The sequence below is a fragment of the Mandrillus leucophaeus genome, unplaced genomic scaffold (genome assembly GCF_000951045.1).
Source record: "Mandrillus leucophaeus isolate KB7577 unplaced genomic scaffold, Mleu.le_1.0 Scaffold94, whole genome shotgun sequence".
NCBI classification, from domain to species: domain Eukaryota; kingdom Metazoa; phylum Chordata; class Mammalia; order Primates; family Cercopithecidae; genus Mandrillus; species Mandrillus leucophaeus.
In genome coordinates this window covers 855,198-869,353 of record NW_012110252.1, presented here as the reverse complement: position 1 = coordinate 869,353, position 14,156 = coordinate 855,198, and the positions used below count along the sequence as shown (strand labels likewise).

At 36.0% G+C, this 14,156-nt stretch overlaps 1 protein-coding gene across 4 annotated transcripts in view; it reads left to right on the top strand.

The window, feature by feature from the left end:
• Nucleotides 1-14,156, top strand: part of R3HDM1 (R3H domain containing 1) — a 201,970-nt gene that overhangs the window by 82,717 nt on the left and 105,097 nt on the right. For 2 of the 4 annotated variants that reach the window (XM_011970278.1, XM_011970277.1), the window contains exons 4-7: nucleotides 4,464-4,505; nucleotides 4,980-5,069; nucleotides 9,773-9,887; nucleotides 10,910-10,988. In XM_011970278.1, coding sequence (XP_011825668.1) covers nucleotides 4,464-4,505; nucleotides 4,980-5,069; nucleotides 9,773-9,887; nucleotides 10,910-10,988 — 326 coding nt within the window. The remainder of the gene's footprint in view (nucleotides 1-4,463; nucleotides 4,506-4,979; nucleotides 5,070-9,772; nucleotides 9,888-10,909; nucleotides 10,989-14,156) is intronic. The other 2 variants (XM_011970280.1, XM_011970279.1) reach the window with 1 other exon arrangement.

Sequence of the window (14,156 nt, the reverse complement as noted above, 5' to 3'; positions counted from 1 at the left end):
AAGCACATTTACTTTTCACGGTGCTTTCTTGTGATGTGTAAAGATGTTGGCTACATCTTGTAGTTGTAGAAATGCTTTGGATACTTACACAGTTTGTACTTCTTTGGATAATTTGTATGTACACCATCAGCAGGATGGGATGATCCTGTATCTTCATTTATTATAAGGAATAACTATAAACCAGATAGTTTGTGACTTTCTCCACATACTTGTATTAGAATCTAAGAGTCAGGCCTTCGAATACTTAACTCTGTGCTTTCTGGCTCAAAGGATTAAATGTTAAAAACAAATTAGTGATTGTGTTTGGCTTATGGATTTTTAAAATAGCTCTCCTAGCTCAGGGAACTTTGTATTTTTCTTTTATTCCAGTAGAAATTAGCATCCTGGCATCTATTATTTTTACTGCCCTGACCTTAACTAGACATGGAACATTTTAATTCATTATCCTCCTTATAATTGCCACTAGTCTTTACTATTACCTAGAAAAGTACTGAGAATTTGTAAGCACTTCAAGGTGTTTTGAGTCTGGTTGAAAGGGTGCAACCATTATAATTTTTCTTCATAACAATTATTAATTATAAAGAGAAAATTATTCCTATTTTTTAAATGTCAGATTTTGTTAGTTGAGTGATATTTAATTGGTTATTTTTGTGCTAATGCATATATAACTCATAAGGATTGCTCTGTTTTCTTCAGTTGTTCTCCAAATTCTAGTAGCTGGTAGCTCTGACAACATATTAGTATCAATTTCAAACTGAAATTGTATTAAGGATGTTTCATATTCTGCACCCATTTTTTGGCCTAGTTCCTGTTTTATACTTCAGTATAAAACAACGTAAATTATAAATTGGGGACTTTGTCCCTAAGCCTTCTAAATTCTAATTTAGATAGCATTTCTCTGGACTAATACAGGTCTATTAAACAAGCTGCTAAATTTTTACTGTGACCGTGAAATTCTGCTAAGGGTGAGAAGTGTGCTCTAAATAATAAAATCCTTTTTTAAAATAATTACATATCAAATAGAGGGAATTCCTATTTAAAGCCAAATCTGGCTGCCAAGTAGATTAAAAAATATGAAATAAAGTATGTTTACTTTAATAAACAACTTGTATTCCCTGCTTTGTTGTGTGTGTATGGCATATTTTCTAGTACATATAATTTCTAAATAAATTATGTTATTGAATAATCCACTTTGGCAATTTATAGTTTATTTATATAGTAGTGTATTAGTTTTCTATTGCTGCATAAAAATTACCACAAACATAGAGGCTTAAAAAACAACACCCGTTATCAGCTCACAGTGGGCCCATCTGGGTTGCCGTTTAGGGTTCTGTGTTTTCTCAAGACTTTGGGAAATAATTTACTTCAAAGCTCATTCCAGTTGTTGACACACCTTAGTTTGTTGAAGCTGTAGGTCTGAGGTCCTGTTTTTTGGCTGGTTGTCAGTAAAGGCCACTGTGTTCCAAGAGGCTACTCATAATCCTCCTTACATGGCCCCTCTATCTTCAAAGCCATCAATAGTATGTCAAGTCCTTCTCACGCTTTAAATCTCTCTGACTTGGCACCATGCTCCCACCAGAGAAAAAGTCTCAGCTTTTATAGGGCTCACTTGATTGAATCAGACTCACCTGAATCTTAGATTGTATCTTAAGATCATCTGGCTTGGAGCTTAGTTAACAAATGCAAAATCCAGCAGGGCATGGTAGTTCACACCTGAAATTCCAGCACTTTGGGAGGCCAAGGCGTGCCGCTCACTTAAGGTCAGGAGTTTGATACTAGCCTCACCAACACAGTGAAACCCTTGTCTCTACTAAAAATACAAAAATTAGTGGGGCATGGTGGCGGGCACCTGTAATCTGAGCTACTTGGGAGGCTGAGGCGGGAGAATCGCTTGAAACTGGGAGGCGGAGGTTGCAGTGAGCCAATATCATGCCACTGCACTGCAGCCTGGGCAACAGAGTGAGACTTAGTCTCAAAACAAAACGAAACAAAAAAAAGCGCAAAATCCTTTCTCCGCAGTACCTTGATTTGTGTTTGATTAAATAACCAGTGGGTGGGAATCTTTTGGGCCATCTTTAGAATTCTGTCTACCTCAGGTAGAATTTAATCCACAATAAAGTTTTTTTAAAGGTATTAATTGCACTGGACTAAGATTCTGAAGATCTGGGGTTCCGTTTGACTTTAGTAACTGATTCTGGACTGTGAGGTCTTTAAGACCAGGAACCATGTCTTATTCATCTTCATAGCCCTAGTGCCTAGCACAATGTCTGGGGTACAGCAGGAACCTAAAACATGTTTATTAAATGAAGTCAAATTAAGATAATTTTACTTCTCTGTATCTTCCTTTATCTTTTCCTCATTTTCATCAAAGCCTCCTTGTAGATTAAAAGTGAGATAGTTAATACATGTGTGAGTCTATGAATATTCTCAAGCATTACAGCATCCCCATTTTATAGATGTTTTTAAAATTAGCATTTGTTAGATTAAGTAATTTATCTTAATCTCATTGCTAATAAGCAGAGGCAGCACATTAGTTTTCTGATATGGTCAGTTCCTAACCTTTAATAATCAATTACATTTATAACACTTTAGAGTTTTCGAAGCCCCTTTATTAGCTACGCTTTCATTGAATCCTTTCAAGAATCCTGTGAATTAGTGCAAACAGTATGAACTTTCAGACAGGTAAAAGTAAACCGAAGTAATTTGACCATAGTTACCCACTAATAAGAAGCAAATTCAAAAATTTAAGTCCAGCTCTTTTGCATATGAGTACAGGATTTACATTGCCAGTTAATGACCCCTTTCATTTTAGAATTTTTAATAGAAGATTTTATACTAGTGATACTTAAAATTACAAGAAATTAAAGCAGAGGACTGGGAGTAAGTCACAAATTATTTTCCCTTCTGCTTCCTCAGAACTCATTTAGTTATGTGCATTTTCATAGTTATTCACCTGTTGCTTTTCTCCCACTTATTTTTTTTCCTGTAAGCCCTAGAGATGGTGGCATCTACCACCTAATCTAGATGGTAAGCATAACTTATTTTACTTACATTGTTAGATGTGAGTTACGGGTAATTAGAAATCCTCTTGAACAAGTTAGAGAGTAGGTAAAAACAAGGCAATACCAACATGCAGAAGCCCTCTTAGGCAGCACTGCCATATGCATGTGTGCACACGCATACTATTTTCTTCTATATAAGGAACAAAATTATTTTTCCTTTATTTTTTCTATTTTCCTTTTGTTGTTATTCTGTAGTTTGTGTAATCTAGGGTTAAAATCCCAAGAGTACAGTGCTTTTTAATTTTGAAGGACTTTTGGCTCAAAATGGAAACAGGACATACTGATATGTAGACTCTTGTTTCTGTTGACTCTACAAGGAAGGCCTTTTTGAAATAAAATGATGGGTTTTTGTTGTTGTTATTGTTTTTAATGTAAAGCATACTAGTCTGGATATTAAGGATTTTGTATCTGTTTTATGTTTGGTACCAGACTGGCTCCCTCATGTTAAGAAGTAAAAATGGTAGATACTTGGACCATGTACTATTTGGTGTTGGGTTTGGGGAGGAAAATTGGAAGAAAGAATGAAAGGAAGGAAGGACGAAAGGACAGAAGGAAGGAAGGATGGAAGGAAGGAAGAACACAAGGAAGGAAGGACAGACAGACAGAAGGAAGGAATGTAGGAAAGAATGTTTAAAACCTATCTGGCTGTGGTTTGTTTAAAACCTATGTGGCTCTGGCTCACAGGTGCTTCAGCTGGTTTCCCAAACCAAAGCTTGTATCACAAACATGAATTAGTTTGCCTTACAGCGTTCTCCAATCATGTGACTGATGGTCGGCCTATCAGTCATGCTGGATATCCGTATTGGAAGTCTGCCCTTTTTTCTTCCTTTCTGCTTCATTGACTCACCTCAGACCTGATGAATAGGTTTCCATCACTAATAAACTGGTGGTGTACTTCATACAGTGTTGAAACACCTCAGTAGATTTGTGATTGGACTCTGACTCACTGTGCATTTGAAACATTCTTATTAAGTTTAGAACTTTTCAGAGTGTATCTACCTTAAACTGCTGGTTTTTGTGTGTTGTTGTTTTTCCTTAACCTTGGCTAAACTATAATATATGGTAAAATAATGAAGTATATTTTTTTTATTTCACTACTAAGAAGTCACCATATAAGTTCCATTGTACTCAACACAGAAATTGTGGCTATTTGCTGATTTAAAGAAAAATGCCTAAGAAAGAAAAATAATAATAAAAATGCCAACCTACCAGGATTTTAAAGAATCTTCTGCAAGTGTGCTTCTGGGAGGAATCAGTACTCTTTTACTGAAACCAACTTTGATTTCCTCACTTTTCATACTTTATGCACAGTTAGTTTTTCTGTGGTTTAGGAGTATGAATTAAGAAGCAAATTTTCTGTTTCAGTATGAAATTTAATACAAATCTTTCTTGTATATTCAGCGGCCATTGCAGTCATTTGGACAGACAGGAAAAAGGTCTAAGGTATAGTAAATATTTTGGTGTGCTGGCATGCCAAGGGCCTTCCGTCATGCTTGATAAATCCTTGTTTTCATATAGCACTACATTCAGTTTAGTTCTTTCATATTTTATGGGGGGCAGAAAGCTTATTTTGTTTTATTTGGGATTTTTGTCTTGCCTAGTCGCTTTTGTGCATTGCTTTTTTTATCTTGATGGTTCTTTATCTGTAGAGAAAATCGCTTTCTCACCATTCTTTGGGATATGAAGTTGGAATTATTCCCATTCTTTCTATTGCTATAATTTTCAAAACTGCAATTGTTTGTTTTCCTCCTTAACAAAGGCTTTTAGTAGTGTTTAATGATATATTTAACTTGCACATTTCATCTACTGTTATACATGGCAGAAACTATGAAGAAACTTAGAAACTCTTTCTAGGGGGCTTTTGGATATGCCCTAGATTTCTGAAATGTAGTGTTAATTATAAATACTTCTCTTTAGTCAAGCTCAAAGTTAAAGCTAGTTCGGAGCCTTGCAGTGTGTGAAGAATCTCCACCACCACCTGCACCAGAGATATCACAGGAGAACCAGGTAAAAAAGCAAAACAAATGTTATTTCAAGACATGGTGGAACTGGAGAATTTTTATATATGATTTAAGTTGTGTTGTTATATTTGTTTTATTTTGACGAAATGAAACTGATTCAATAATACTTGGCACCCAAGATATACATGAAACGTTAGAAAACCTCTTTGCTTCAGTCTAAGGCTTAGAGCAATGATTTCTCTTCTGGAAAAACTTAGGAATCATGTAACTAATTAGGAATGTGGCTTTAAGAAAGTTATAAATTAGTTTTTATAAAGTTAAAAAATGTTAAGGTAGCACTTCCAGTGAATATAATTGTGGTGAAATCCCTTTTAATTTTATCTTTTAGAAATTTGTCAGATACTTAATGCTTGTATGTAAAGAGACTAGCCAAGACTTCTTCTTGACAGGTTATTTAATGTAACCTGAATACATGGTGAAACCAATTTTCATATTAGCTTGGCTCTTTAATAATAATCTAGTACTTCTGATTTCTCACATGTCTATTCTTGTAAAATTTAGAACACTGAGGTTTAGGCAAACCATTTAGTTTGTCCCTTACATTATTTTTAATGCTGTAACTACTTTTCTGTTAATCTCAGCCATGGGTTGATCTCTGTCTCATGTTACATCTGTATATTTATGCATAGATATTTTTGGACCCCTTACCAATGTTTATCTTGTAATAACTTTGCCTACTGGCTTGTTCTACTTAATAAGAGTTTGAGCAACTGAAAATACTCCTTTATCCCAACAGACAGTTTGCAAGGAATTTGGGCAATTTTGTGGTTATTTAAGAAGCCATGACTGATCCATGACATGTACATCTTTTTTGTAAAGTAATTATCATTATGCATTAGGTGATTCAAACTAAAATTGTTGTACTTTCCCTTGATTTACATGATACCCTCAAAAGCCTTTTACAGATATTGAGGATAGTTGTCACATATTTAGAATATGTACTGTTTTTGAAAAGCACTACATTTTATTGCTTGAAAATGCAAGGAAAATGTTTTGAAATAGATTGTTGTCAATGAAATGTACTTTAAAATCTGTTTGCTTTGACATTTCTTTGCATCAGAAACACAAGGTTGAAAATTAATTTATGAATTTTTTTTTTGTTTTTATTTTTATTTTTATTTTATTTTATTTTTTTTGAGATGGAGTTTCACTCTTGTTGACCGGGCTGGAGTGCAATGGTGCGATCTCAGCTCACTGCAACCTCCGCCTCCCAGGTTCAAGTGATTCTCCTGCCTCAGCCTGCCGAATAGCTGGGATTATAGGCACCTACCACCACGTATTTTTAGTAGGGACGGGGTTTCACCATGTTGGCCAGGCTGGCTGCAAACTCCTGAGCTCAGGTGAGCCACCGTGCCTAGCCGATTTTTTTTTTTTTAATGTATCTACATAGGAGGTAGCTGTATGCATTTATTTGATAAAATAGATACATTTTAGCAATGAAATAGACTTTCTAGCAAAAAGCAGAAATACAGTCTAAATATTTACTAAATCCTTGCCTGGAGAACATTTTCAAACCTTTGGCTTTTGCATTACTGTAAGAAAACTGGACAGCTATACTTTAGTCTGGAAAAAAAAAAATCAAGGCCAGGCGCAGTGGCTCACGCCTGTAATCCCAGCACTTTGGGAGGCCGAGGCGGGTGGATCACGAGGTCAAGAGATCGAGTCCATCCTGGCTAACACGGTGAAACCCTGTCTCTACTAAAAATACAAAAAATTAGCTGGTCGTGGTGGCAGGCGCCTGTAGTCCCAGCAACTTGGGAGGCCGAGGCAGGAAAATGATGTGAACCTGGGAGGCAGAGTTTGCAGTGAGCCGAGATCGTGCCATTGCACTCCAGCCTGGGCGACAGATAGAGACTCCGTCTCCAAAAAAAAAGAAAAAAAAAATTGCTAAAATTTTTTTTTGAAACACCACTTTTTAAAATTTCTTTTGGCCAGGCACAGTGGCTCACGCCTGTAATCCCAGCACTTTGGGAAGCTGAGGTGGGTGGATCATTTAAGGCCAGGAGTTTGAGACCAGCCTGGCCAACATGGTGAAACCCCGTCTCTACTAAAAATACAAAAATTAGCCGGGCGTGGTGGCACAAGCCTGTAATCCCAGCTACTCAGGAGGCTGGGGCAGGAGAATAGCTTGAACCCAGGAGGCAGAAGTTCCAGGGAGCCGAGATTGCGCCATTGCCCTCCAGCCTGGGTGACAAGAGCGAAACTCTATCTCAAAAAAGGAAAAAAAAAAGATCTTTTGTACAAGTCAGAGTAAAGAATACACCTGCTTGGGATGGAGTAGTAGGTACTGTAATGTTTTTGAAAATTCATTTATTCGTTCTGTTGACCAAAAAACAGATGTTACACCATCTTAGCCTCATGACAGTCAAAAGAGATTGAGGAAAGAAGGGTCAGGCATTCATAAATCTGTTAATACAGAAAAAGTGTGTAATTTTTGAAAAATCAAAAGCTGTATCATGACCTTTGTTTTTTGTAGTGCGTTTTACCTATTTGAAAAATCTTGAGTACCTGTTATGGTACTAAATTTGGCTAGTGAAAATTTATATGAGGAAAAAATAACAGGAATATATGTTGTGTATTGATAGATACATTATTGATCATAGATGATTTTTTGTGTTGGCAGTTCAAAAAGATGAATTATGGCATGTGGGTAATGACTAAAGAAGCTATATCAGAACTCAGTTATTTCCCTTAATATATTCTTTCTCAGTTTCTCTTAAATCCAATAAGCTTTTTCTTTTTGGATAATTGCCTATGAATAAAATCTTCTGAATAAAAGATACTTCTTCTAGTAAGAAGTCTTTTTCCAAGCCTTGAGATAAATAAATTGCACCTGGGTGGAAATTGGAAAATAAATTATTTCTCATGAAAGGTACTAGTATCTAATCCTTGATGGTAGACACACTTTCCAACTAATTTGCTTGATTCAGAATGTGATTTTTGAGGAATTAATCTGGAATAAAACTCATTATTCAAAAAGTTGAGAGGCAATTAAGAGAGAGATGTCACTTGGTATCTGATGAGAGCTTGTGAGAGGGAAGTGACCTCAATAACAGATGTCATTGACAGAGTGAAGAGTAAAGGAATTGCAGCTTCCTATGGAGAGGTAGCTATTATTCCAGTTATTTATAGTCTGAATATTTTGTATATAAGGACTTCAGTGTTTAAAATATATCTTATTTGTATCGCTACTGAAAACTAGGCCAACTGAAGACAGGCCTCAGTACATTAAACTTACAAGATTTTAAAAATATAGTTCATTTTGATAAAATAGTTTAATATCTGTAATTAAAATGTATGGCTTTTTGAGGAGAGCTTAGAAATGAAATCTGCTAGTTACTGGAAGTACCTTTTAGTGAAGATCTAAGAGGGGGTAGTGTGAAATCTTTTCTCCCGGCCTGGCTTTCATTGGGTTCCTCTTGAGTAACCAGAATAGAAATTACAAGTCAGGAAAACTTCTAAATATTATACTTCTGAAAAATAGTTCTGAGATTCATTTCTAGATACCTGTTTTGCAGTTATGAAAAGAGTAAAGAAAGTGGGTTGGAAAATGAATCACAGTAAGAAGAATTACTTCCTGGTTGATGAGTATAAGGAAGTTGCCAGTGTCTTTGGTAAACAAGACAGAGAGTGCATAAAGCAAGTGTTTGTCATCCTAGTGAAAACTGCCAATGTGCATCATTTACCCTATATTATGAACACAAATTTGAACTGGTATGATGAATTGAGAAGAAGAAAAGAGATTAAAATAGCAGATAGCAGTCCTATTGTGGTAAAAAATCTACGTGTCTGATTGATGGTTTTCATGACTGTAGAACAACAGTATAATTTAGTCTAAAAATAGGCTACCCCTTTATCTTTAGTAAAACTGGTGTAGAATTTATTATAGCTTTCTTTACAACTTTACCTAAGTAAAAAGAGCTACATGATTTTTGCCTTTTCTCTCTGTGTGGATTAATTTCTGGTAATCCCTTTGGGTTCTGGAATTACATGTAATGGCATTGCTTTTAAAGTAAAATGTGAATTCTCCTTTCAGTCTTACAGAATGTGGTTACTTTACAATTAAACATTACATATCTATAAGGATACAATTTTGTTTGAAATCTTTCTAAACAACTGTGGTGATCGAAGGATTGACAGTGATATATAAATCTCAAAAAGGAAATAAAGTTGTGTGCCGTTGATTTCGGAAATTTTTGTACTTATATTTTTATATGGTAGGAGAATGAAGGGATGTGTGATGATAATGGATACTCAGAAACCTAATTTTTATTAATCATTGGCTTGACACTTATACATTCGTATTGTCATGATTGATGATAATAATGCTCTTGGTTGGCATCTTCCTTGCAAAAATAGGTTAAGAAGACCTGAATTCTCATCCTCCAGGGATTTTACAAGTTGATGCACTTAAACTATAATAGGAAACATTTATTTTCTCCATAATAATCTTGAGGGTTTGTTTTAATTGATATATTCAATTCAGAACATGAATTTTAACATTTTATATAAAGTTTTTGATAGAAGTGGTACAGTATTATTAAGTTGTTTTTTAGTTTAAAGAATCCAGTTGGGTAAAATAATCTTTTTTTCTCTCTGCAATTTTATGTCACTCAAAAAATATAAATGTGTGGTATTAAATGAATTATGTTGTATTTTCATTGAATAATTGACTTTGCCTTCCAACAGGAGAAAATTCAGATCCAGTTAACACAATCATTTGAGAAAGAAGAGAAGCCTTCAAAAGATGAAGCAGAAAAAGAAAAGGCCAGTGATAAGTTGCCCAGAAAAATGTTATCAAGAGGTTTGCAGTTCTTTTGTTTTTTTACAAAAAAATAATTTTGCTATCAGTAATTCCATCCTTTACCCCTCGAATAATTATATGTAGTATATCTTTATGTAAAATGACACAGAACAGACTGGAAGGATGATACAGTACTTACTCACCTGGGCAAAATGGTTTAACACAGTTCCATATATCAGTAAGACGTTTCAGCCAAAAACTGTAACACATAACAGACATTGAGGAAGGTAAATATCTTAATCTCTTACTGGTCCCTCACTCATAGTAAAATACTACAGTCATTATAATTTTTATATTGATTCCACTAAGAATACTATCACTCTTGAATTCCTTATGATACAAAGAGCTGATGTCGTAGTATTGAGTATCCAGTAATATTCTTTTATAAGTTTGGAAGGTCTTCACTATTACCTAGCATTGCAGATCAATAGAAATGCTTTTTAAATTTAAAACCCCAGTTATGTTGACCAGTATTATAAATAGTATAAGGGTATTACATTTAAGGAGAAGATAGCACGAATATTTGAAAGTATTTTGAAAGCAAGCCGGTAGTAACAGACGTCATAAGAATCAAATTCTTTCACAACTAAAATTTATATCTACCTCCATATTATTGCCTCCATTATATTCATATCTGAACTAAGCTGTCTTAATTTGCTACAAATGTAGTTAATTATGTAAATCATTTAAATTTTTCACCCATGGAGGCATTTTGAACATGAGATGGTGGTGAGTAAAAAAGGATCTTTAAAGAATTTAGAGGAAATTAAACAGCCACATGTGAGAGGTTAATTTTTTTTAAAAATGTGCATGGATATGCAGTTATATAAACTCATGTCATGCACATTATATGGGAATAGAAAAATTGTGGTCACCGGAGTTCATTGTAACTTTTCCTACTTTGTCAAATTTTTTTCAATGTGGGGCATCTTGTTTTATTTAAGATATACATCATGTGTAAAAGGGAATGGGACTTGTTTTCAAACAACTTTATACTGGGTTTTTGTGTTGTTGTTTTTTAGATTCCAGTCAAGAATACACTGATTCAACTGGCATAGATCTACATGAATTTTTAGTAAATACATTAAAAAACAATCCCAGGTAAAAATTAAATTTATAAGGTTTCCATTGCTTCTAGAGTACCATAATTTTGCTATATATGTTTTCATTACTGAGTTAGAGTAATAGAATAAGATTGCAGATATTTGAAGTACACCAGAAACATTTTAGTTTTTTAGGGCGAAGGTGTTGTTGGTCTAGTATATGAAAATATATAAATATCTTTTTGCATTATGCATGTCACCATGATGTATGAATTTTGGGAAATACAGAATCACTAAGATATTTAGGCTCTTAATTGAGTTAGACATATACCATTAAGTCATGAGAAAAAAGAAAAATAGGTATCTCACCATAGTGCACTCAACCAAATAAGAACTTAGTGTATTCACTTATAATGAGTTTTTGAACTTTTTAAATGCAAAGTTTTTGTTCCTTCTTGCTGAGTTTATAAACCATCAACCCAAAGATTTTTGAGTTGTTTATTTGAGTCAATACTTTAATTGTGAAATCTTTCATTTTGTCAGATTACTAAATGAATAATTTTTAAATTTTTTGGCAACTCATAACCACTTTGAGACATTCTCCCTACAAAAATGGCTACCCACAAATTATCTGACCAACACTTTCATAGAGTGAAAGATGCCAAGGTGAAGAAATCTTCCTCTAGATGTTAGCTTTCCAGAGTAGTAGGTATTTGACATACACTGAAATAAAAATGATGTCACTAGATATGGGCACATGGAAGATAAGAGAATTGTTTATCTCATACAGTCTTGCTTCAAGATAACTTGTTTTCATTCAGGAGGTATTGTTTTCAGTACTACCTTGATTTTCTGTTTTGTGTTTAATATCAACCCCAAAGAGGATTACCAAAATGAAAAGTGGTCTGTCTCTAATAGGAGCTGAAGGATTATGGGTAAGGATTTAGAGATAATATAGGCAACTCTGCTTGACTTTTTTTCCTCCAGTTCAAGTTTATTCCTCAGTAGTCCCAACAGAAAGATAAATTTATGAGTCTGTTGAACATCTCTAACCATGTGCCAAGCATTGTGCTAAGTAAACATCATAGATATGAAAAGGTTTTACATAACAGCTCTGACCCTACAGTATTCACTGTCTCTGTACTAGAAAAAAACACATGATAATTAAAATAAAACAAATATAAAAGAGGTTTACAGATGCTGTAATAGCCAGAAAAGGGCCCCAACCTCTGAAAGGATTTGGGAATGTGTCACTGAAAAGGTGGTGCCTAACCTGAATCTTGAATTAAGAGTGTTTTAAATTGGAGCTGTCCATACAGAGAAGCATGGGAAGGGCATTCCAGATAGAGAGACTAGAGGACTAGAGGACTGCCGAGGCATAGTTATGTGAGAGGAAGTGTTGTATTCAAGGAAAGATAAGATTGTACCCTCTGACTCTCACAAGCATGTGGCAAGTTATTCCACCATGCCTGACGGTAAAGGTCAGGCATGGTGGCTCACACTTGTAATCCTAGCACCTTGGGAGGCTGAGGCAGGCGGATCATGAGGTCAGAAGATCAAGACCATCCTGGCTAACATGGTGAAACCCCGTCTCTACTAAAAAAAAATACAAAAAATTACCCGGGCGTGGTGGTGGGCACCTGTAGTCCCAGCTATGCAGGAGGCTGAGGCAGGAGAATGGTGTGAACCCAGGAGGCGGAACTTGCAGTGAGCAGAGATGCGCCACTGCACTCCAGCCTGGGCGACAGGGCGAGACTCTGTCTCAAACAAAAAGAAGGTGACAGTAAAGGTACTGGTGAGGTATGAAGCATAGGTCATATCCAACTATCGTCAACATGGGATAATAACACCCTGGCAGTGAGGAAATGTGAGGGGACCTTTTGATTGTCCCAGTGAGTGCAGAGTGCTGCTGGGAAGCCAGGGATGCTAAAAATACCTACGAAACAGTGATAAACAATGAAAAATTATCTTGAAATGCTATTAGTGCATCAGTCGAGAAATACTGAGTATGACATGCCAAGTTAAGGAGTAGTTACAGGATTTTAAATAGGGCCATGCCATAATGAGATTTGTGTTTTGGAAAGATTACTTTGGTGTTTTAGAAAGATTATTTTGGCAGAAATAACTGTAAACAAAGACAGTGGCTAGGAGACCATAGAAAAGAATGGAGAGGAAAAGACACATTTGAAAGATGTTTAGGAAGTATCATGGCAGGACTTGATGATCATTTGTATATGGAAAGGCAATGGGGACAGTAGAGTAGAACAGAACGGCCAAGTACTAAAGATAGCAAAACCAGGGCACGGTGGCATGTGCTTGTAGTCCCAGCTACTCAGGAGGCTGAGGTGGGAGGATTACTGGAGTCCTGGAGGTTAAGGCTGCACTGAGCTATGATCTCACCTCTGCCCTCCAGGCTGGACCCCATCTCTAAAGAGAGAGAGAGAGAGAGAGCAGAGGAATCCTGAGAACATTTGTCCTGAAACTCAACCAAAAGGGAACAGTTACACAGAAAATAAAATAACAGAGGGGACTTGCGCAGTGATTCATGCGGGTAATCCCAGTACTTTGGGAGGCCAAGGACAATGGATCACCTGAGGTCAGGAGTTCAAGACCAGCCTGACTAACATGGTGAAACCCCGTCTCTACTAAAAATTCAAAAATTAGCTGGGCAATGCATGCCTGTAATCCTAGCTACTTGGGAGGCTGAAGCAGAACTGCTTGAATCTGGAAGGTGGAGGTTGCAGTGAGCTGAGATCACGCCATTGCACTCCAGCCTGGGCAATAAGAGCAAAACTCCATCTCAAAATAAATGAATTATTTAATTAAAATAAAATAACAGAGGGATATGAAAATAGAAGTATTGTACGGTTGTGAAATGTATATATTTCGTCTTCCTCCCTGTTTCCTAGCTTACAACTAAAATGCCTGTAATCTCCAAAGAGCTATCTCTTTGTATGCTAATGTTGACTGATAGCTTCAAGATATCAGATTAGGCTGGTCACTGGAAGGACAAAGGCATGATTAGAGGGTTGGGACTTCAGCCCCTGCTCCCAACCTCCTGGATGAGGAGATTGGTGAAGGTCAGTCTCCTCAACAGTCATGCCTACATAATGAAGACTTCATAAAAACCCAAAAGGACAGGTTCAGAGCGCTTCCAGATAGCTGAACACATGGAGGTTCCTGGAGGATGGCAGCCTCCAGGAAAAGAATGCAAGCTCCGCCCCTT